This window comes from Neolamprologus multifasciatus, chromosome 7 (assembly GCF_963576455.1).
Source record: "Neolamprologus multifasciatus chromosome 7, fNeoMul1.2, whole genome shotgun sequence".
NCBI classification, from domain to species: domain Eukaryota; kingdom Metazoa; phylum Chordata; class Actinopteri; order Cichliformes; family Cichlidae; genus Neolamprologus; species Neolamprologus multifasciatus.
Window position 1 is genome coordinate 49,868,550 of NC_140445.1, and position 23,227 is coordinate 49,891,776.

Genomic DNA, 23,227 nt, shown 5'->3' on the forward strand with positions numbered 1-23,227 from the left:
CAGGTTTTTATTCTCAACAGTTATGCATAACAGCATTTTACAAGAAACTACTTCACAGTGAAATATACTGTATGCATATCATGTATAGTTACATTTTAACCAGATTTAGCTGCGGTTTAATCTGACCTTCCACAACTAATTTCTATTTCAAATTCAAAATTTCTTTGATCACTCTGTCCACTTGCCACTTTATGAATCACTATGTAGGCATACACTGCCTTGAGCTAAATGTCTAAGATACCACCTTGCCTACATTGTCATAGGTAATAAATCTAGACACATGCTCTTTCAGGCCACTTTTGTAGGTATGAAGTACTGGAAACCACTGGAAACTATTTGATTGATGTTGACATGACAGCATCACACACATAAAGCAAATCTCCTGTTCCATTACATCCCGGCGGTGCTCTATTGGGCCGAGATCAGGTGACTGTGGAGACTATTTGAGTACAGTGAACTCAGTGATATACTGGGTGCACTGTGGTCATAAAGGGATGAATATGGTCAGCAACAAATAACCCAGGTTTTTCCAATCATCTATTGTTCCACTTTGATGAAACTGTGCAAAGTTCAGTTTCCTAATCGGAGACTTACAGGTCCCGCTGTGGTCTTCTTTTGTTGTAGCTAGACTTTTAGTCAAGTCCGCCTAAACTAAGACCAAGACAATACCAAGACCAGAGGGTATCGAGACCAAGACAAGACCAAGACAAAGTCGAGACGAGACAAAAAAAGTCTTTAAACTGCAGCCAGATGCTGCTTCGTTTACGGGTGTCAGGCATATTTATGTGTTTTTGCGATGCACTCGCACAGCCCTCTTCACCGCTGTCTACTGTCTCACTCACTTACTGAGAGGACAGACGCACACTCCACTTGACTGCCGCGTCTCTCACCCTCTCTTCTTTTCACATAATGATATTATCCTATATCCTCGCATGTGATTGGCCACAATATGGAGGAATTGGAGCATAGCTGAGCCACTGTGTGAGAGCTGAGCAGGGAAAGGAAATTAAGTGAGGAGCCGGCTCTCGCTCAATGGGAGTCGACTCTTCTGATTAATAATAATAATAATAACAATAATAATAATAGATTGCATTTATATAGCGCTTTTCGGGGCCCTCAAAGCGCTTTACAATACCACTATTCATTCACTCTCACATTCACACACTGGTGGAGGCAAGCTACAGTTTGTAGCCACAGCTGCCCTGGGGCAGACTGACAGAGGCGAGGCTGCCATATCGCGCCATCGGCCCCTCTGGCCAACACCAGTAGGCGGTAGGTGAAGTGTCTTGCCCACGGACACAACGACCGAGACTGTCCGAGCCGGGGCTCGAAAGGGCAACCTTCCGATTACAAGACGAACACCCAACTCTTGAGCCACGATCGCCCCCGATCGATTCACTACAAAGCACTCTCTAATTACGGCTCTTAGAGCTGATGCTTTTGCGCATGAGACATTATCGAACGTAACGTTGTGTGTCATGGATACTGTTGACTTCAAATCTCCCGACCACTATGTCGATCTGAGACAGCAAGACCGAGACAGCGAGACCAAGACAAGACCAAGACCATGTAAAAGTGGTCTTGTGACCAGTCTCGAGACCAAGACCGGTCTTGAGACATCCAACTCTAGCTGTAGCCCATCTGTTTCAAGGGTTCCACATGTTTTCTGTTCAGTGATGCTCTTTTGCATACCTTGGACGTAATGAGTGGTTGAGTTACTGTCGCCTTCCTGTCAGCTCGAAGCAGCTTGGCCATTCTCCTCTGACCTCTGGTATCAAACAAAGCACTTTCACCAAGAGAACTGCTGCTCACTGAATGTTTTCTCCTTTTCTTTTTTTCTGGAATAACAAATCAAAGAAAAATGTTCTTTCATTTCTGCCTGCGTGTGCGTCAGCAGTGGCACCACCTTTGTTTGTGGTGCCGAGGCCCAGATTCATCTTCATGCAGGGTGCTCTTTGAAGTGGCGTTAGTTGAAAGAGCAGGGGACCCTACACCAACGCTCACCTGCCCACACAAGTGCTCTTTAATGTGGTGTCTGAGTGGGGTGTGCTTGTGTGTCTTTGAGCATGTTTAAAGTCTGATAATCTGCATGCCCAGATGACTCGTCTTCATTCTTTTGTGTCAGAATTGCATTGTTCCTTCTTTACATGTCTTGGTTCTGCTTTTGCGTTGGTCCGCGGTTAGGTTCAAGTGTTAGGCTCTGCACGGGCCTCAGACCCTCATGGCTTCTTGGCTTTTAGCTGTCAGACTCGTAGGATTGCAGCTATGTCTCTGGGATAGGGGTCGGATGGGGGGGTTTGGGGGACTGAGGATCCCAGCTCTTTTCAGATACGTGTTTTGTTTCTTACTGTGGCGTTCTGAGCGATTTCATGTCATACAAAGCCTTTAATAAACTTCTACCTACAAATTTACAAATTATATTTGAAATTCGAGAAAGGGTTTATAATGTGAGAGGCTTCGGGGAATTCAAATTACCCAGAACTCGAACAACCCGTAAAGGTTTTTGTGTGTCTGTATGTGGTGTGAAAATCTGGAACAGTCTGAGTTTACAACTGAAACAATGCAAAAATATTCACAGATTTAAATTCCTCTACAAACAGTTGGTCTGGTCACAGTATACTCAATGATGGTTTTAGTGTGCTCTGTAATGTCTGTTCTCTTACCATTGCTGGTATGGATTCCAAAAAAAAATAAAAAAAGTGTGTATGTATGTATGTGTGTGTAGATATATATGTATGTATGTGTGTTTGTCACTATGTAATTATTATTGCCTGTTACCTGTGGTAACGCAATTTATAATTATTATATATTCTGTATTTAGTTATGATGGTTCTAATTGTTGTTGCGAGCTGCCATGGAGATGCTTGCTTGCTTTTTTGTTGATGAGTGAGTATAGGGGTGGGATTTAATAAGTGTTCTTCGTCCCACTCCTTTTCAGGTAATTTTTGTTTTTTGTTTTGTGCACTTTATGTTCAATATATGTATTTTGTTGTGCCTGAAATGAATAAATAAATGAATGAATGAATGAATGAATCTCATAAACTAATTTTCCCTCTTGCGCTTCTGTGCTTTTTGGGAAGAAGTTTTGCTCTCTCCAGTTATGAAACAAAGTTTTGACCACATTGGGTAATTGAGGTCAGTGCCTCAAATAGTGGGAGAGTAGCATGTCCTGTAAATGAAAGAGGGAGGTGGAGAAAAACTTTGTTTGTATACTGCTCAGTTAAATCAGGGCATTGGGCAGTGCAGGGTTCATGGGTAGTTTTCTCTCTGTCTCTCTCTCTGTTCCCTTCTTCTCTGAATATCTCCAATCCTGCCTTTTTGTCTCCCTCCCACCCTCCTTCCCCATCTTTTGCTTTCACTGGGTGCCGAAGTGAGTAATGCGGTCACATGACCTCGTGGCCGCTGCGTCTGTCATCTGGCTCAGTGGGCCGTGCGCTAACGAGGGCATCCCATCACTTGTTGTCTATAAATACCACCACCACTCTTCCTCCCTCCTTCCCCCTCCATCCTCTCTTTTCTTGCCCTTCCCCGTTTCAGTCCCCTCACCCTTCAAAAGGATGCCGCTTTCACGCCTGGCTGCGACTGTTTGCGTGTGTGTTTTAATTGTGTGCTTCAATGTGTGCGTTTATTGGAGAAGTACCTGTTTTTAAGTGTGAGCAGATGCACATGTGTAGATGTGTGCATGCAACTATGTGTCTTTGTGTGTGCATAGATTAGGGGCCAGCCTGCATGGTCAATAAGTGTCAAGCCGAAGTGCAGGGCTGCTTGGCCTTGTATCAGTATCCTACCCTTTGAAGATCCCAGTGCTGCTTCTCACCACGTTGTGGCTCAGTGGGTGGCAGAAGGGCAAAAGAGAGGCAACAGAGCTTAAGCTGGCTCTATTTTTTATTTTTTTTTGGATGAAGGTTTTGACCTAAAGCATCTCAGCAAGAAATGATAAAGTATTCAATGAATTAGTTTTTTAAATTTATTTCATGTGGTGGCTGCTAGCCAAGTTTTTAGTGTGTGAAATATTTGAAAGAAAGATTTCCACATACTCTTGTTCGTGGCTTAAATGAACAATTAGTGTAAATTAAGAAACAGGAAGTTGCTTTTGATTTCCAGAATCTTGTTTGGAAAAGAATGACGACCCGCTCTGGTTTCAGCCATTTAGAGTTGAGATAGTGGGGTCTTGAAAAGTGAAGCCGGGGCAGAATGGAGTATGCTGGCGGAGGCGATGAGTGTTGGCTGGATCTCCGCTGGCAGCTTGACAGACTTGTTGTACGATGCCGGGACAGGCAGCGCGTTTGTGTGCAGTCTTGTGCGAGCATGCACGTCTGCATGGGGATTGCGAGGCCAGTATCAGTGTTACTCTCAGCTAATCTCTGGGTATTTGCAGGATGTTGCCACTTTGATTTGCTATCATCGCAGACATATCTGTGGGTTTGGGGTAACAAGAGGATTGTTGTTTTCGCATTCGTGCAGTTTACTGATTGAAATTCTGTGTCCGGAAACCACTGAGTGGAGCTTTCATTGCATGTGTATTTGCTTGATTACGGTATAGTGTGGTGACATTTAAACCCGTCACTGTGTGAAAGGCGATATATTCAGTGGAACTTGGAAAGAGTTACAAGATAATAGGACAACAGCAAGAAGCTGAAAACACAGCATCCGACTGTAGCAGTGAACCCACTTCCTGCACAAGCCCAAGCACAGACTTAACGTAGAAAGCCTTTATTACCTCAAGAGGAGGTCATGTTTTTGGTCGAGTTTGTGTGTCGTTATTTCTGCAAACACAATAGCTCAAATACTTTGTTTGATACACATGTGCTCCAGTGGATCAAACTTAAACAAGCTTTTCTTGCTTGAGCAGGACTCAAAGCCTATGGATGCTCTGTGTTACATTCCAAGTATGAGAGTCCTCACAGTCCCAGGATGTAACTATAAGAAGAGACATGTTGATTAGTCAGTGTGCAGTCATTTTGCCAGTCAACCCTCCCTGGCTTGTACAAGGATGGTTCAGGGAGATACTTATGAGAGTATTCTCTCTGAACCACACTGACGTACACAATAATGTATTTGGCTAACTTGTTAGCAAGCAGTTGTCTCTTTACACGTCTTACAACGACCCAACATAAGCATTCATTTAGAGTTAACATATGTGCCTAACGAATATATTTGCAGTCTCCACCACTTCCTGAGGATGTTTGAGCTTAACTTTGTTAAAAATAACCAATAAACAAATAATTGCTGACTGTGCCTGTCTGTTGTTTGGTAAGTTTACCTGATCTATTTTTGCTCACACAGATGCATGCTGCTGAGCAAAAAGAGTCTGAAGTTGAGCTTGTTTGTTACAGCAGTTTGCAGGAACCTTTTTTGCATTTGTATGTAGATTGTGTAATTGTATATCTAAAACTAGGTGAGCACATATATAGGTAAGCACTTACTAGTCATTGGTTTGAGAACAGTATCACAGCCAACTATGGAAGACCGCACAAAAGTGTGTCTTGCATAGATCTTTGTTTTAGTAGTGCCTGTCCAAAGTCATGAACATTTGACCACTCGCTGGTAGATCCACCTGCAGTTTTTCTGTGACCACATTTTGCCATAATGGCACATGAAAACACACATATACACAACAGCTGCATGAGTGTGACTGGTTGTTACCTGGACACAGGGTCTGTCGGGATCAAACAGCAAATGGTATTGTATACTTTTATACCTTTGAGTGGCATTGTAACATTGTGGCTTTGCTCAGTTCTGGTGTTAAGTTCTAATCACAGATTGGGTTTATATTTAAAGGGTTTTTTCTCAAAAATGGTGATCAATTTACTAAAATTATCAATCATCAATCCTTTTTTATTATGGAAATGTTTCTTACACTCCTCGGAAAGACGGAGACCACAGTGAGGTGGCAAATGAGGACAGGAAGCAAAGAGGAGATAAATTTAGAGGTTGTTGTTTCTCCTGTTGTCTGCCACACACCTTCCTCTGTGTCTTCTCATTTCTCTGTCTTGTCTTATGGTCTTTTAAGACACGGCCAAAGAGGAGGAACTGACAGTGAAAACACATGCATGGGCTAAAAAATGAGTCTGTGTGTATCCACTCTGTAAAAGCAGCTGTAAGGTGACTGATTTCCAGTCCCACGGCCAGCAAATGGAAGTGCTGCAGATGATCCTATGTTTTCATGGCTTGATAGCCTCTACAGCTTCCCTCACCTCCAGGTCAAGCGATAAAACACGTAAAACGAAATGACGCCATATTGAAAATTAACAGCGGTGGTCCATGCCGTCGCAATTTGAGGGGTTGCTCCAGATGTTTCTAGCATTTCTAAGATGGCAGTCTGTTTTAATTTTGCATTGTTGGGAGGAAAGGGGGCTCACAGCTGCTGGAGACAATACACAAACCCCCAACCATCCGAGGTGAACTCCTAACCCAGAGGCATGAGAAAGGCACCGCCAGCATGAAAGGTGATGACTTTTGGAAATGGCCGTGTTAAAATGAAAGAGTGGAGTGCTTTTTAAATCAGTCCTCTACCTTCTCATTCCTCTTGTGATGTATGGCTTGGGTTCAGAAATGAGGCGCTCTCTGCAACAGTTTCCTGGCAATTACAGGGCGCTAACTTCCAAAGCAGCTGAGGTGCTCAGAGCAGATGCTGCTGTCCTTACTATTTTCACTGTTTGAGTTAGCATGCTGGTAACTGCTCTCTGTGACTCCATGGGCTACTCATAATCTTTATTGATTGAGAGCCAAGAGGCAAAGGTATTGGGTATATTTCAGCTTGCATGATCTATATATATACATGCATGCAATATAGGTGTATGCACATATGCATACTTTCATATGAGCTGGTAAGTTAGCTTGTACCTTTGTGAAATTTCTAATTTGAAACACATGCTAGTCACAGCTAAACGGGTTTCTCTCACGGGACCTCCAAGTGTTTCAACACATTCCCAGCTGAGGTCAAAATTTGACAATCTTTTTAGCAAAAAGAGGCTCGCCTGGTGTCCTTAATGGGTACTTGGGCTTTGCCAAATGCGCCTTTTTATTTCAGTGTTTTCCAAATGTGTATATGCTCTTTGGTAGGAAGCTAATTGGAACTGAGTGTGGATCCCAGATGCCTTCAGACCCTAAGCAGTCATTCTTAACACTTAATACACATTCACATTTGCGCACTAATACGTGTGTTTTTTTTTTTTCTTTTTTTTTGTTTCCACTCCCCCCCCCCCATTCCTCCTTTCTTTTTTTCACCACATCACCTTTTCAGGCCAAACAAAACGGATGTAAACAGAGGGTGCCAGCATGGATAGTGGAATGCCTCAGAGGCTTACACAGTCCGTGGTCCTCTGTGACAGACAGTCAGCCTTGTGTTTGACAGCTCCTTGGGTCCTGCTGCCTGTCTGCACTCTGGTGGTCTCCGCTCGGCCTTTGCAATTCACCGTGAGGGGATAAGGGGGGATGGGTAGCCCTGGAGAAGAGGTATAGAAGGGATGCTCAGGTCTGGGCTGACACTCCTCAAGCTGAGCGTGGGGGGCTGCAAGGGGAGGGGAAACTATTTGCTGTGACAAAGGAAAGCTTTTGGACTTACTGCCTAAATGTGTTTCATTGACAGTTCGATGAACTCGGTGAGCTCCAAAGTCCAGCACCTGTTTGCCTTTTTCTGTGGCATGGAAACTATTTCCAATAATGCGCATGCTTTATCAAATTCATTTCAGCGCTTTCCATTAGATTTTTTTCTTAATTCATTGTTTGCGCTCCAACAGAATTATCGGCGCCTTCAGTTTGCATTTACGCTTGACTCGGACTCAGGAGGAGTGAGCCCGGGAATTCTTCAAACTAGGCCCGGATTATGAAAATGTTTGTGGCTTGTTTAGTCCATACCCTGCAGCTCTTAACACCTGCCTGCTATTGTGTACAGACTTTACACTCCATCATTAAAGACCCACAAGTGTGTAAAACACACATGCAAACAAAGCCAGGATAGCAGAAGCAGCCAAATAGTACTTGCTTCCATGTGGTTTTGTGTATGCCCTTTTGCATTTGTACATCTGAGGTAATGAATACATGTTGTTAATTTGCATTAAAGCAGAAATTAGCCAGGTCAGCCATTGCCCAGGAGCTACCTCTGATTGATTGACCGATCTCACTGGCTAATGAGCTAAAATGATAAAATTCCAGTGAAGTAAATGTTGCACGGTTTTGTTTCCATTTACTCATGAGTCTTCAGAACATGACGCAGGGGATCAAATGCCTCGTAGTGGAAAAAAAATTAGAGATAGTAGATTCATTTCTCAGCTGATCGGAGCTGGGGGTGGGAGTAACAGGATGGACATGAAGCTCCCGACAAACGGAGTGCAGTCAAAATAAACACTGTGAGGTGTCCAGAAAGAACGTTTTCCTTTTCTGGTTAAAGGATAAAAAAAAACTGAGCAGGAGCTTCTGATGTCAGGCTAGTAATGAACTTTCTTCCTCTTGTTATCACGACTCTAGAGTTTCCTTATCATGGTGCCACTGCTCCCCTCGCCTGTGTGCCCGGACGGCGGGCTACGTACCCAGACAGACGCCGTCTTGTCCTGCATTCTTTCTGTGAACAGGACCCTCTGATATCTTAGTCACTGAGAGGAGGATTTGGTTACACACAAAGGGAAATGTGCGTGCTGTGCTTTGCTTATGAAAGCGGTATTAGTTCTTTTTGGCAAAAGTTGCTTAGCGGGTACACACTGCTTGACACTGGATGCCTTATTTGTGGGATAATTGGGTCTGTTGCATGAAAGCTCTGTGTTCCTGTATTTTGTTTTTTAATTCCGAAGATGGTTTATAAAATAGAAAGTTTGGAATACAGGGGTCAGGTTAGAGATACACTAAACCACTTTTGTGAGTGTCAAATTGACATTGTGTTCATTAAATTTCCTCTTGCTATCGATTGTGTTGTGGAAATGCAATTTTCTCATGTGGGACTAAAGATCTAATAAGCAGATGACTGAGATGGCGAAGAAGAACACTGTGCCCAGGTGTGCTGTACTAGATTATGTTGCCTTCAGTAATGCAGGGGTTGCTTTTATACATTTTAACATGCTCTCTTCTTGCTTGTGTGTGTTCCATTTCAGTATTGCAGACATGGGATGTGTGTAAATAAAGATTTGGATCTGCAACCAGTCCATGGCGAGTGGGGTCCCTGGGGGCCCTACAGTGTTTGCTCCAGGTCCTGTGGTGGAGGAACAAGAAGCACCACTAGAGACTGCAACAAGCCTGAGTAAGAAATAATGAGATCGTTATTGACGGTCAGTGTGCAAATATGTGTGCGATAACTGTGATTTGGATGTGAACAACATGTTTAAAGATCACTTAATGTGATCTTTAAACACATTAAGTGATTTAAAGATCACTTAATGTGATCTTTAAATTCAAACTTTGCGTAGCGCCTCTGTAATCGTTAATTTTCCCGTCGTTGTAGGCCCAGAAACGGCGGTAAGTTCTGTGTGGGTCGCAGAATGAAGTTCCGCTCCTGCAACACTGAGCCATGCCCACGAGGACAGAAGGATTTCCGGGAAGAGCAGTGCTCTCAGTTTGACGGCAAGCACTTCAACATCAACGGTCTACCTCCCACCGTCCGCTGGGTCCCCAAGTACAGTGGCAGTGAGTAAACCATGCATCCAAGCCACACCATCAGCAATACACACTATTTAAATGCAACTGCGCATGTAGCTTTAACTTTACGTAAACGTTCACCTTAAACACCACATCCCACATTTTTAAAGTGATCTTTGTTTGCATCCAGTTACTCACAATTTGCACAAATACGTCAATAAACTTATCTGTAAATCCGCAATTGTGTGTACGAGAGAATCAAGGACCAAGACCTACAAAGTTGCGACGCCTCCACAGCCATTGCATTTGAATCTAATGTGCCGGAATTTTAATACATGGCAGGGGAAGAAATTGATGACTGTATGATAAAAAATCTACAGCTGTATTTTTTTAAGGTGTCCTTAAGTAAACTTTTAATTGACACTAATCAAGGGCAACATAAAGTCTTTCCATATGAACTTCCTGGCAGCTTTCTCTTACAGATGTATGTCAGGCCCTGCTTAGATAGTCTGCCCCATGAGATTACCATCTGGCAAAGTTGCTGCAAGTGATTCTTTTAGCGAACAAGCCAAGCCCCGGTGCGGGTACACTGTCAGATACCATCTAAATATTAGAGATAAAGCAAGAGTCTGCTGAGGGTCACAAAGAAGTAAATATATTTAAGTTAAAAAGTTTGTTTCATAAGCATTCGCAGGATTTCACTGAAAATGTATCTCTATTGCTCAGAATTTTAATTTAATTATTTTCTTTGTATCCTTTGAGTATTAATGAAGGATCGGTGCAAGCTCTTTTGCTGTGTTGCTGGGACTACGGCATACTATCAACTGAAGGACCGTGTCATCGACGGCACACCGTGCGGGCCAGACACTTACGACATCTGTGTGCAGGGCCTCTGCAGGGTACGTCTGCGTGCTCCTTGTTTTTCCCGATTACGCTCAAAGCAATACTTGCTCACATACCCTCCGACGCCGTCAGCTTCAGCTTAGTTGCGCGCTGTCAGGAGCTTCACTCTAAAGCACACATTTCTGTCTTTTCTATCTTCTGCACTTGTGCAGCAAGCGGGCTGCGATCACGTGCTGAACTCAAAGGCCAGGAACGACAAGTGCGGCGTGTGTGGCGGCGACAACTCATCGTGCAAAACTCTGGAAGGTACCTTCAATGATGCTCAGTATGGTAAGTCCCTCTCAGCTCAGATTGCACGCCCTGTCCATTAATAACTGACTGTTCCACAAAACATTCGGTATGTCAGCACATTCTGCAAATAAACAGGCTGTTATAAATTGTATATGCAGCAAACATAGACGAGCTTAGAAAGACCTTTAGTTATATGTGGCTACAACACTGACATTCAATATGTTCATATTAGGCACTGATGTCATGTATGGTTATGGTTAACATATTAAGCTTGATGTGAAGAACAATGTATGCTTTGGACAAATTTTGGGGAAAAAAATACATGAAAGCAGTTTGCTCTAAAGCTTTACAAACTTTGTTCATGTCACTCGGTCTGGTCTTTTGATAGCAAACACGAACCTGACATCATCCCCTTTCAGCTGTGGTGCTTAAAGCAGTGCCTCACTGTGGGCCAACTGCTGATTGCATCCAATCCTTTTTAAGTCTGGGCAGTAAAACAGGACCAGCATTAGCATAAAAAGCTATGGGTGTGGCCTCTGTCATTTGTACTGTGCTAGTTTGGCACTCAACTTTAGCATCTCTATCCATCTTCCTTTTTCTGCGCTCCTTTGGCTCAGGGGTGGCAAAGTGTTTGAGGACTGTATTCAACCAAATCAGGCACTGACCTCAGCCCTGGAAATCTGGCTTAACCATAAGAACGACAAAAAGAAAAAAGAAGGAGTGGGAGTGTAGCCCAGGCAGGATATCCCTCTGCTCCTGTCTTGAGTCTGAGCCTGTCTTCTTGCCATTGAACCTTTTATTCTTTTTCTTTTCATGTCTCTTGATTTATTCCTTTTTTTGTCCGCGTTTCATTCATTGTGTTTACTTAGTTTCCCCCTTAATCCTTCTTCACCAGCCGACACAAAATGATGAACTGTCAAGCATAAGTCTGGTTCCTTTTGCTTTAAACAAATATATTTATGTTCCCAGTACAATTTGTATTAAACATGTTTTATAGCTAACACCAATGCCTGATAATACTTTAAATAGCACAAATACATTATTATTCTTTCAAAAACTGTGTTAAAACACAGGAATTGGTGACTCACTTACATTAACTGTTGATAGTTATTGTGAATCAAGAACTCACACACCATCCACCTTTTACTGAAGTTTCCTCAATGTTCTTTACTTAAAATTAAAATAATCTGTACACAAAATACTTAAGGGATTAAAAACACAAGCTAATTTTCTTTAGCAAAGCAAATACTTTATAGTGTTCCTTCTCGCTAGTGTCAGAAAGTAGCCTGTACAAGGTAAACCAAATCATTCCACAAGTGCAAGTTTTTTTGTTTGTTTTTTTTAACCTCGGGGTGTTGTATTTACTATTCTTTTCTGGGTCACTCTGTGGTGAGGGCTGATTGTGTGTGCGGTCAGTCGCTAAGCTAGGGGATACCACGTAGCCTCAGGGAGGGACTAGTGTTGGCTGTTCCTGATGTATTTCTGTGGGCCTGTGAGCTTATCGTTCCCCAAGTGGCTCTAGGTAGTGAATGTGACATAGCACTGAAAAGCAGTAACAGTGAACTCAAAAGACAACTTTGGCGAGGTTTTTGTTTTGTTTCACGCAAATCTTTATGAGTGAAAAGTGTCAAGGCAAAAAACCTTACTGTCTGTCATCTCTGTTTGGTACAACTCATTTCAAATCGAGACTAACAGACAGAAAGAGAAAGACCTACACGTCTGCGTGCATGAATGTGTGAGATCTACAAGGCTGATGAGAAGAAGATATGTAAAACAAGTGCTGCCCCCGAGTGGCTTAAGGTGTCAGGCTAATTGTCAGATCACATCAAACCCACCTCTTGTATTTTATTCCTTTCACTTCTCACTTGTGACTCCCAAGCTGAGCCTATACGAAAAAGGAAATGAGTAAATATTAAATCGTCTCCTAGTTTACCTTTCCACCACCTGTTGCAAACATTAGACTAAAGGCAGTCTATCAGAGAGACCAAAAGTGCAAGACAATGGTTGCACCAAACAGCTGCTCATTATGAATGCAGTTTGGATATTTATATTAATCTAAAAGTTCCTATCTGTGTTAAATTAAAGTAGCTAAATGTGACACATCAAATTCTGGTCCCAGTTTGGTCTCGCTGGTTCTGTGTTTTGCTTAATTTGTTGTTAAACCTTCATACCTGCATCTCGGTTATCATATTTTGGTCTTCACAGGCTCTTTCTCTTGCTCATGCTCAGTCGCCTTCTTGGTTAGTTTATCATGGGACAACAGGCCTGGTGTAGTAATTACAGGCCAAAGGTAAGTCCAGGGAATAATTACATATAATTTAACGGTCAGGCCTCTGAGACTATAACAGGGCCTCCTGCAGGTTATTTGAGATGACTAGACTTTTTTTTTTTTGTATTTTTCCAAGTGTGACATTTAAATCCCTAGTGGTTGGAACTTCCCTAAGAGGAATTTGGTGTAGCATAGTGAAGCTATTATGGAAATCACAGTGGGGAGTGTTCAGTGCATTGGTGTTATCGTAGCTACGTTTTTCCCTCTTGAAAGTTCTTAAAAACGGTCTCAGTCTCTTGTTTGCCTGGTTTTGTTTCTTTCTTCTTCTTTAGGTTACAACACAGTGGTTCGGATTCCAGCTGGAGCCATGAACATTGATATCAAACAGGTCAGCTACTCTGGAAAACCAGAAGATGACAACTACCTCGGTGAGTGTACCAGTAAGAAGGTGTGGTTTTTAAAGCAACACCAGGTCAAATTTAAAAGCATTCAGTCTGAATGCGGTGGCAGTCCAAACCAGTCAGATGTATACATTACATTTCTTCGGTTCTCATCTCATAGGTCAATGCCATTACCCCGAACATGACCATAAACCGCGCTGACTCGGTGACCCGGAGCAATAAAGGCAGATGTTAATGAAAAAGGGGTTGAACTCGAGAAACGAGCCAAGTTACTGTCAAACTGTTTTCAAAAATGAAAGGAAAAGGACTTTTTTCTCTTTTTTTACTGAGCACGTATATCGAGGAAATGTAAGGAGCGTTGGTTGAGGGTAAGCAAATGGAGTGTCAACCACTGAGAAAGATAAATGAGGCAGCAATAAGTGCTAATTAGATGCATGTGGAGCTTGAGCTGCATGGAAGTAGAAAAAAGGGTTTTAGGGTCAGATGGACTTATTCTGTGCTTGCATGTGAGCAAGAGGAGGACACAGGAAAAGAAAAAAGACAAGCAAAAGAGAAGAGAGAAGCTCTTTTGCCCCCTTTGTAAAGTGTACAGGCATCCATGTTTCAGATGGATCAAGTTGTGTTCAAGATGTTTTAATTCCAATTGTCAGAAGAAATTTCTGGTGGACCTCTTTTGCCCCGCCAATTCTGGGAGTGCTGTCTGTATTAAATATGGTCAGTGTTTGCAACACCCTTTCAGTTTTGCCACTTCAGCTGGTGCAATATGGAGGAATTTGTTTAGAGAAGATCAGGGTGACATAAAAGGGTGTCAGTGGCTTTGAAGTTTAGGCGCCATTTTTCTCCATTTATTACTTGTATATTGTGACAATATTTCAAAATCCTTCAACGAAACAGGTTGAAAAACAAAAATTGTGTAAATACTAGAGATGGCACGATACCACTCGATCGATACCGATATCATAAATTTGGATATCTGCCGATACCGATATGAATCCGATATAGTGTTTTTTAATCAATAAAACAGTTTTTTTTAATATCTTGCTGCATTTTGTATAAGTTTATACTCAAGTTTAAATAAATAACAACACTAAAGCTATTCTGTTATACCTGTATGTAAAAAATACACTGCGCCCAAAATATTTCATAGTTCAGCAATACCAATCTAATAAACTTAAACCTGCTCCATCCTTCCTATTCTGGTATTTTAAAGAGTACTTAGCAGAAATATTAAGCAACCTAACTAATAGGGTTGCAAACTCCCAGCAAAAAAAAATAGGGAACCACCCACACCCCCCACCTCATGATGCTTAATCGATGTAATCAAATTTAATTTGATGCAGGGAGGAAAATGCACAGAAATAAATTATTTTTCAAGAATAATTAAATAGATTCAACATCTTTCTTCAACAAAATTGCAGACTGCACAGATGGTACCTTCCCAAAGGAAAAAGTACTATAGCTTACTAGGGTATATTAGAATTAACAGTTACTATATACAGTAATGGACTTATATATATTTTTTACATCAGATTAAAACTTTGGGTGTAAGAGTCAGATAATTATTTATTAAAAGCTAGACATTTTAAATGAGAATAAGAAAGAAAAGCATGTCTTTGTGCCCCCTTTTCCCTGTTAATGCCCTATCGGCCCCCCTGGCTAAACTTTGCTAGATCCGCCCCTGCACAGTTACCAGCCGTCAGCTGCATAGAAAAGGATCCTGGTGTAGAAAGTAATATTAAATAAATTCTAACAACAGCTTATCAAACTTAAACATGCTGCTGTTGTTTAGCCGCTGGTTTCCTCTTTTGGTGCAAAGTGGGCCAAAAACAAACAAGAGAGACGGACTCGCGACAGAAAAGCCGATCAGCTGATCATTGATCAGTTTCACGTTTGAAGTAGCAGCAGGAGAGAGAGAGAGAGAGAGAGAGAGAGAGAGAGGCAGTCGCTCCATATATTGGTTGTTAATCTTAACGCGGGAATGCTTTACAAACATTCAGAGATGAACTTACACACTTGCTTTACTTCTCTCTGGGAAAACGTCCTCGGAGATGAAATGCTGGTTTGGTAGCACACAGCCGCTCTATCACGTGATGCACACTGGTTATGAGCCGGGTTACGCCTTGTAGCAAGTTTTGAGAGGTGCTTTTTTGATATTTAATGGATCGGATTACATTTTTTATTTCTCGCCGATATCCGATCCAGGAATTTGGGTCAGTATCGGACCGATACCGATATGTAATATCGGATCGGTCCATCTCTAGTAAATACAGCGTTTGCGCTGTGCCGTGAGTCAAGAACAGCCTTTCAGAGCTGGTGAAACATCAGACGTCTCTGTCGCCAGTACTCCGAGTATGCTCTGAATGAGTGCTACTTTGAATTCAGTAAATAAACATAATTGCGTTCTCATTTGGCTACTCTCATGGGTGCTATCAATCTTTCTCCCTTTTTCTTTGCTCTTTTCTTTTTCCTTGTGTAATGAAAATTGCACATTAATGTCTTTTCGTCATTGTTCTTCATTTACGCATACACAATTCTGGACAGTGCACAAATTCTTCTGGTCAGGCATAAGAAATATGTGATATGTTGCCATAAGTTATCTGCGTGCAACATTGTCAACAACAACAACAACAACATTGTCAATTCTCTCTGATTATTTGGTATTGCGCAACTTGCAGATTTAAATGCAAAACAACAAAAGTTCTTACTAGGCTTGATTAGATGCATTGTTTTGGCATGTACTCACAGACTGTAATTTAGAGGTGGTTATTTAGGTATTTGTGTGTATTTGCAGTCAGTGAAGATCCTTTGTTTCCACTCCAGTGTCAATCACTGAAGAGAGTCTGACTCCAAATAAATGCAATTTGGTGTCACCGCTGTTTCAACATACGGTACCTCCTCGGACGGCAGAACAATAGGTTGGCAGCTGTCTGCCAGACTGTTTACTTTAAATGTAGGCTGAAAGTGACAAATGCCGTCTCGCGCATTCCCCAAACTTCAAATTGCGAGGGCAAAGCTTTCCTTCTTCTTTCTCTTGTGGTGAAATGTGTCGTTCTTATTTGAATGTCATTCCAGCATTATCCGATAGCCATTCCAATTTCCTCCTGAATGGAAACTTTGTGGTGGCCATGTTCAAAAGGGAAATCGACTTCAAGGGAACCGTCATTGATTACAGCGGCTCAGACACAAAAGTTGAGCGCATTAACTGCACTGACCGTATTGAGGAGGAGCTCATTCTGCAGGTATTAATAGGAAGTTTGTTTTCTTTTCATGCTTAAATCACCTTTACGTTATTACTATATCAGTTCTGCTTTGATTATTTGCATACTGTGTGTTCTTCTGTTAATGTTTCTCCTCACACCGCTTCAGTTTTCACCTTTGCGTCTCTTTTCTGCAAAAGTTTGCTTTTGTTCTCACCTAGTGACACACTGATCTTAATCCCTCTGTTAAAGAGGTGAGAACTCTGTGTGGACAAAATAATAAGCATGTCAGACCTTTGACCTTGCCTTTTCCAACGTTATTCCCACAGGTCCTGTGTGTGGGAAACCTCTACAACCCAGATGTTCGTTACTCCTTTAACATACCCATTGAGGAACACAGGGAGCAGTTTGTCTGGGATCCCTCAGGCTCCTGGCTCGAGTGCAACCGCATCTGCCAGGGTAAGATCTCTTGGCTTCCAAATCTCCACACATGAAGAACAGGATCATTTTTCATTGGCTTTTGCGAATTTAAAATCACTCCAGAAATTGGGGGGGGGGGACCTTTTGAGCTGCTGGGATGCCTTCATAAATACATAAATTAATATTTTTTAAGCTCACTGTTGTTCAAAATGTGCAGCATTTGTCTTTGTGAAGAGTCAATGGCCAAACACTCCAAAAGTGTGAAGTATACAGGATCAAAATGTGTAGTGTGAGCTTCAGTGCAAATATTATTATTAATTAATATTATTAATATTTTGATTTCTTCTCCATCATGTTACTCACACCTCTAGATTTTAAAAACTTACTCAATCAGCCTCTGGTTTCTAAAGAGCCCCTTCCTTGCAACCCCATTCTGATCCCAGGTAATCACATTACCTGACACCTTCACCTTCGCCTGGTTTTACTACACCCCACAAATTTCCGTTTTAGTAGCAAGCTACTCGGTTTCCCAGTGGATCAGAGTGCACAGCGTGTGTTTGAGGGGTGTGAGACCTGCACACCCCTAAGGCTGAAGGATTGAATGTTAGAAAGCTAGCAAGGCGATGAAATGTGATATTTTTAAGTAAAGTGACTACCAGATGTTAAACGATCTAAACGTTGCTTTATTTAACTGTTTGTGTGTGTGTGTGTGTGTGTGTGTGTGTGTGTGTGTGTGTGTGTGTGTGTGTGTGTGTGTGTGTGTGTGTGTAGGTGAGCGAAGACGGAAGAGAGTGTGTGTACGTAGGAGTGATCACCTTGAGGTGTCGGACCAACGCTGTGAACATTTACCTCATCCCGAAGCCGTCAACGAGCCATGCAACACAGACTGTGAAGTCAGGTGTGTATTAATGTCCCACGGTCCCACTTCCACTGCACGCCCACAGTCAGACACTTCATGACAACCCTTCTCTGTCTCGCAGGTGGCACGTTGCTGGAAAAAGCGAATGTTCAGCTAAATGTGGCCCAGGCTACCGCAACCTGGATGTTCAGTGTATGAAGTACAACCGGATGAAAAGACAGAGTGAGAGAATGGAGACCAGTGCCTGTGCAGACATCTCCAAACCAATGACCAGAGAGCCCTGCCACGGTGACTGTCTGCTGAAGAGCTGGCAGTACAGCGCCTGGTCACAGGTACAGTCGGTGGAAATTACATTGTACATTGTGAGGGCCTAGCCCGGTTAAGGACGTTTAAGGCATCCAACCTACATGACTTTTCCATATGCAGTGTTCTAAGACATGTGGGCGTGGCAGCCGTAGCAGGGAGTCTTACTGCATGAACAATTTGGGCCGCCGGCTCGTGGACAGAGAATGCAATGAATACCAGAGGGTGGTAACTGAAACCTGCAACGACCACCCGTGTCCGAAGTGGATCATCAGTGAGTGGAGCGAGGTGAGCCTGGATGCTCTTAGACATGCAGATATGACCACACAGAAACAGATATCCCAGAATAGAAATGATTTATTCCTCAGAATGAGAAGATGAGTTCAACACACCTCGTAAAAGTAAGCTTCTGCAAAGCCACATGCAAATAATAAACAATCAAATTACTGGCGTACTATATATAGTGTATATGTGATATAATACAGGGGATACCCTGAGCCTGCAGCTTGAAGTGTAACTGTTTTCTCTTATAGTGTTCACACCAATGGCATAAATAGGACAGGACAATTAGCATAAAAATGTGTACTCACCATCGACTATTTCGTAGATTTTTAGTAACTTTATAAAAAACAAACAAACGTCAACCTACAACTCTTCTACCATCAGTGCCTGGTGACTTGTGGGAAAGGGATGAGGCACAGACAAGTGTCCTGCAGCATGGGAGCCAGGGAGGAGAAGCTGAGCGAGCACCTCTGCGACATGACAAGTAAACCCCCTGCCGTGGGAAGCTGCGAGCTGCCCGAGTGTGCATCTTGGCAAGTTGGCGTCTGGGGAGCGGTGAGTTGTGCGCACGCACACGAGTAAGACACACACACTGACACAGCGGGGCGAGGTGACTCCATTCAGTGTTTGACTGAGGAAATGGGTTGCATGTGTGAGTGCCTAGGATTTACTTTGTGTATGTGGTTGTGGATATGTGTGTGGTCAAAGAGAGAGAATGTGGCAGTAGGAGACTCAGTGTAGATTTGTGTGTAACCTGATATACCTGCAAGTTACAGCAAAGTGTGCTTACTGTGACACCAGCTCCCATTTCCTTTATGCTACTTTCACTTTGCCCTCATATCCTGTAAGACTAAACCTGACCCACACTATTCGAGACACACATACACATTCAAATATACAAATTTCCCACTGTCTCTGGGTAGATTTAACTGCATTTTAGTAAAGAACAAACTAAATAAAACAGGCATGAATGGGCATTTTTCATACCATTCATAGTGTAGTTTACATGTAACTAATAATGCGCTCCCAGACATGTTTGTATTAAGTCAGATAGTAGTATTTACAGAGCTGGAATATATCGACTCATTACTGCCTGAGTAATTATAATTTGCAGTTCAAATAAACCTATCTTGTGGCACTTCCTGTGCTCTCGTGTGGTACCCAAACATGATGGGAGAGCCTTGTATGTGAATTAAGAACTGGGTAAAGGGTCGAGTTGAGGCTCCGGGTGTGTATGTGAATGGATGTCTGTGTGTACGCGTCAGGGCCTCTGCTGAGCAGGACCTTGACTGAGGCCCTGTCTAAGATATCAACCTTCAACCTCCAACTTCAGTAGAGTTGGCATAGGTGCGCATGTGTGTAACTTGTTTTTTTTTCTTTTAGTGTTCAGTGACCTGTGACCATGGCTACCAGATGAGAGCTGTAAGGTGTGTGTCGGGGGATTACGGCGACACAGTAGATGACAGAGAGTGCAATGCTGCAGCGATGCCCAGAGACAGTCAGGTAAAAAGAAACCTAAGATCATGCATCGAGTCAAGAGTCAACCATAAAGAGTCTTAATTAATAGTTTTTAAGTGGATTTTACCGTAATTTCACCATAATGCGAAATATTTCATAAACAGTTAAGTTTTTTATGGGACTACTCCCTGAAAACATATTGTAATGTGACCTTCAAATATATGAATCCAAAATGCATCCCCCCGCCCACACACACACACACACACACACACACACACACACACACACACACACACACACACACACACACCGCTCATTACTACTGTAAATCCGGCAAGTGGCACGCACAGTTTAGATTACTGATGAGTTTACGTTCTTAAGTCAATTTAAAGCAGCATTAAGTAATTTCTGATTACTTTGGAGGAAGTGGAAAAAGCACTAAAAGCATCTGTATTTTATCACCTTTAAAACACTTCTTCTATCTGAACAACCACCAGAAATGAAGCAGTGCCAGCAACACAGAGTCGATCTCTTGTCAGAGCTACAAATGAATGTTAATATATCAGCGCTAAGTCCAACATTAACCTTCCTGTTTTGGCTTTACCAGCTCCCAATGGGGAGACTAGCACTTTAAATTGCTAAACGCTTTATTATGTTCCCCATCTACTTGCCAGCTGATTGTGGTTTGGTGCTGGTCAGGTAACACAAGTGTAAAGTGGGTTTATCAGAGCCTTTTGAGTGAAAACAGCTGCCTGCTGTGGCTGGAAAGAGGGTTGACAAGAGTGATGGAACTGATCTAAACACTGCAGCTGTGGGTCAACAGTGAGCTAAAAGTTGTGGTAAGGCTCGATATGGCAGATTATTTTTTAAGATATAGACATGGACAAGTGCCGCTTTAAATCTTACTGGATTTAGCTTGAAAACTAATATAATGGTGCCTACACCTCCTCTCTAGCTAAATATACCTACTTGTTACCTACTTAATATTTACTGTTAGATACAGGTTGTTTCCAACACCACTTTCCCAAATCTTCTCTTCACACTAGTGCAAGTTTTGTTTGGCTTCCAAACAAGCTGAGGTCATAAATTCTGCTCAAAGGTACCCTCCCTTTACTCAGATTTTAGATGTGTATAAAGAAACTAGAATTTAGGTAGAGTCTTTTAGTGTCGATCTTGGAACATGCATAGTTCTGCAGAATGAAGGGGAAACATACAGGTAACACTGACTTAAAAAAAACTTTTTGATGCCTTATAAGGGTCCATTGACAATGATGGACACTCAAGGCATTTGACTGATCTTAAAGTTTATAGGTAAGAGATCGTTTCTAGGTGTTTGATTTAAGGCTGTCTTCAACAGTACTAAATTTTAGGGTTCTAGGGCTTAGAAAGGTGCAATGGAAAGATATACATTTTTGGGGTATATTAATAACCATATTTTGCCCCAATTTGTTTCCTTTACCCTCTTCCTTTAAGACAACTTAAGATCCTTGCATATTTGCTTATTAGCTCATCACAGGGCAGTTTGTTACAATGTTTGTCATTGAAGGACTGTGAGATGCCATCATGTCCACGAGCCTCTCCAGCACAAAGCACGCCTCGTCCAGACAACTCTGCGCAGTTCCTGACTCAGTGGAGATATGGCTCTTGGACCGCGGTAAGGAAATAACTTGAGGTTGGTGGGTCTGTTAGAGCATATTCCAGTGAGCAGAATAAACGCAGTGTTTTTTTGACTTGTAAACAAATCTTTGTACTGTTCTGTTCATCACTGTGTGTGTAGATTGAGTGAAAGTAGGACTGTAGGCCTCTGACAAAGAATGAAAAATAAGAATATTGATGGAGCAATTTATGTGTGGTTTGTGCGTGTGTGTGTGTGTGTCTCAACCACACTCAAGTCATGTTATGTGTTTACGAATATTAGGTTGACATATTCAACTTCACTGTATATCCCAACATTCCTCTAGAAAGTACATACTGCACATAACTACAATCCTCTTTGGCATTGTCTGTTTTACCCCCTGCTGTAACTACACACTCACACAGACATACAATATGCAGACACGTGCAGGCTCCAGTGTCTTGGCAAAGAGGTCCCTCCGCCTTTCTAATACTTTGCATTGTTATTCGGAGCAAATGGAAACCAGATTTCATCTAAACACGAGTCTTCGGTTTCTGAGATTGAACCCCATCTGTCAATCTGAAAAACCGGTGTGAGCTCACATGTCAGAGGCCAGCGCCAGTATGGTCTTTCAGACACACATGCTCCATATACACATATGCATGCATTCCCCAAGGAGCAGCATTGCCATCCTCAGAGTGACATTGATATGAAAGCGATATTAATGTTTCTGTTTGAGCTAGAGCTGCTTGATTGCATTAGATATTCATCTCTTCAGAAATATTTCTATGGTGTCGCGCTGAGATGGCAGGAGTAAACCTACAGAGCATATGAGTGCTGAGGGAGTTATGTCAGAATACCAGTGACAATGAATTTATTTGTAAGGTGAAGAAGTCACAGTATATAAGTTTCAAAAAAATAATGAAGTTGCTCCTTTCCTGCATAAAAAAGCAAGGTTATTACTGTAATGAAATTAGGCACCAATACTTTGAACATGGCCAAAAGATCCAGATCAGTGACTTGAATTAGATGAGGTAAAGTTGAACCCTTTATCATAAGCATCATGTCATACAGCACTCCTGGATGTATTTTATATTGTAATTCTCATCTCCCGGGAACCATTTGAATTTTCTCTCTAGCCCAAAATGGTCGAGGGGTTACAGTAAAGTGAAGCACACAAATCTAGAGCTGATTTTTCTGCCTGTGTTCAGACAGCAGTACCTTTTGAATGCTTCGTGCTACCAAATATCACAGTAAAGCTTGCCCTTCCTTCTTTACAAAACCATTTCACTAGCTGGGCCCACGTCCTCATTTTAGGTTTGACAGCGTTTTAGTAGGTAAAAGTGAATGCTTTGACATGAATTGAGCTGCGGTTTGGGGAAGGCCTCAAAGGGGACTGTCGATGGCTCCCGGGCCTGGCAGATCCCCATGTACTAAATAGAAGCAAAGAAGTTAAAGAATGGAGAACAAGGAGGGAGGGAGGGAGGGACGGTGGGTACATAAACGAGAATAATCAACTTGCAGAACTGGGGGAACCTATATAGATGACAGGTGGAAGGAGCATGTTTGGAGGCGTGGTCCTGCTCCTGAAATTCCGATACATAATCTCCAATAGAATTTTCTCTCTAGCACACATTGCAGCAGAGTTACTGTTATTTAAAGAGCGGAATTAGTAACAATAATGATGATGTAATAATACAAGTTAATTTAAATAATAAAGAA

At 42.2% G+C, this 23,227-nt stretch overlaps 1 protein-coding gene across 1 annotated transcript in view; it reads left to right on the top strand.

Moving 5' to 3' along the window:
- Positions 1 to 23,227, top strand: part of LOC146515234 (A disintegrin and metalloproteinase with thrombospondin motifs 20) — a 79,858-nt gene that overhangs the window by 29,681 nt on the left and 26,950 nt on the right. The window contains exons 12-24 of the mRNA XM_085166780.1: positions 9,087 to 9,232; positions 9,434 to 9,615; positions 10,330 to 10,466; positions 10,623 to 10,740; positions 13,303 to 13,398; positions 16,444 to 16,610; positions 16,898 to 17,027; positions 17,760 to 17,886; positions 17,969 to 18,179; positions 18,274 to 18,438; positions 18,817 to 18,987; positions 19,816 to 19,935; positions 21,437 to 21,544. Of these exons, the coding sequence (XP_085022906.1) occupies positions 9,087 to 9,232; positions 9,434 to 9,615; positions 10,330 to 10,466; positions 10,623 to 10,740; positions 13,303 to 13,398; positions 16,444 to 16,610; positions 16,898 to 17,027; positions 17,760 to 17,886; positions 17,969 to 18,179; positions 18,274 to 18,438; positions 18,817 to 18,987; positions 19,816 to 19,935; positions 21,437 to 21,544 (1,878 nt within the window). The remainder of the gene's footprint in view (positions 1 to 9,086; positions 9,233 to 9,433; positions 9,616 to 10,329; positions 10,467 to 10,622; positions 10,741 to 13,302; positions 13,399 to 16,443; positions 16,611 to 16,897; positions 17,028 to 17,759; positions 17,887 to 17,968; positions 18,180 to 18,273; positions 18,439 to 18,816; positions 18,988 to 19,815; positions 19,936 to 21,436; positions 21,545 to 23,227) is intronic.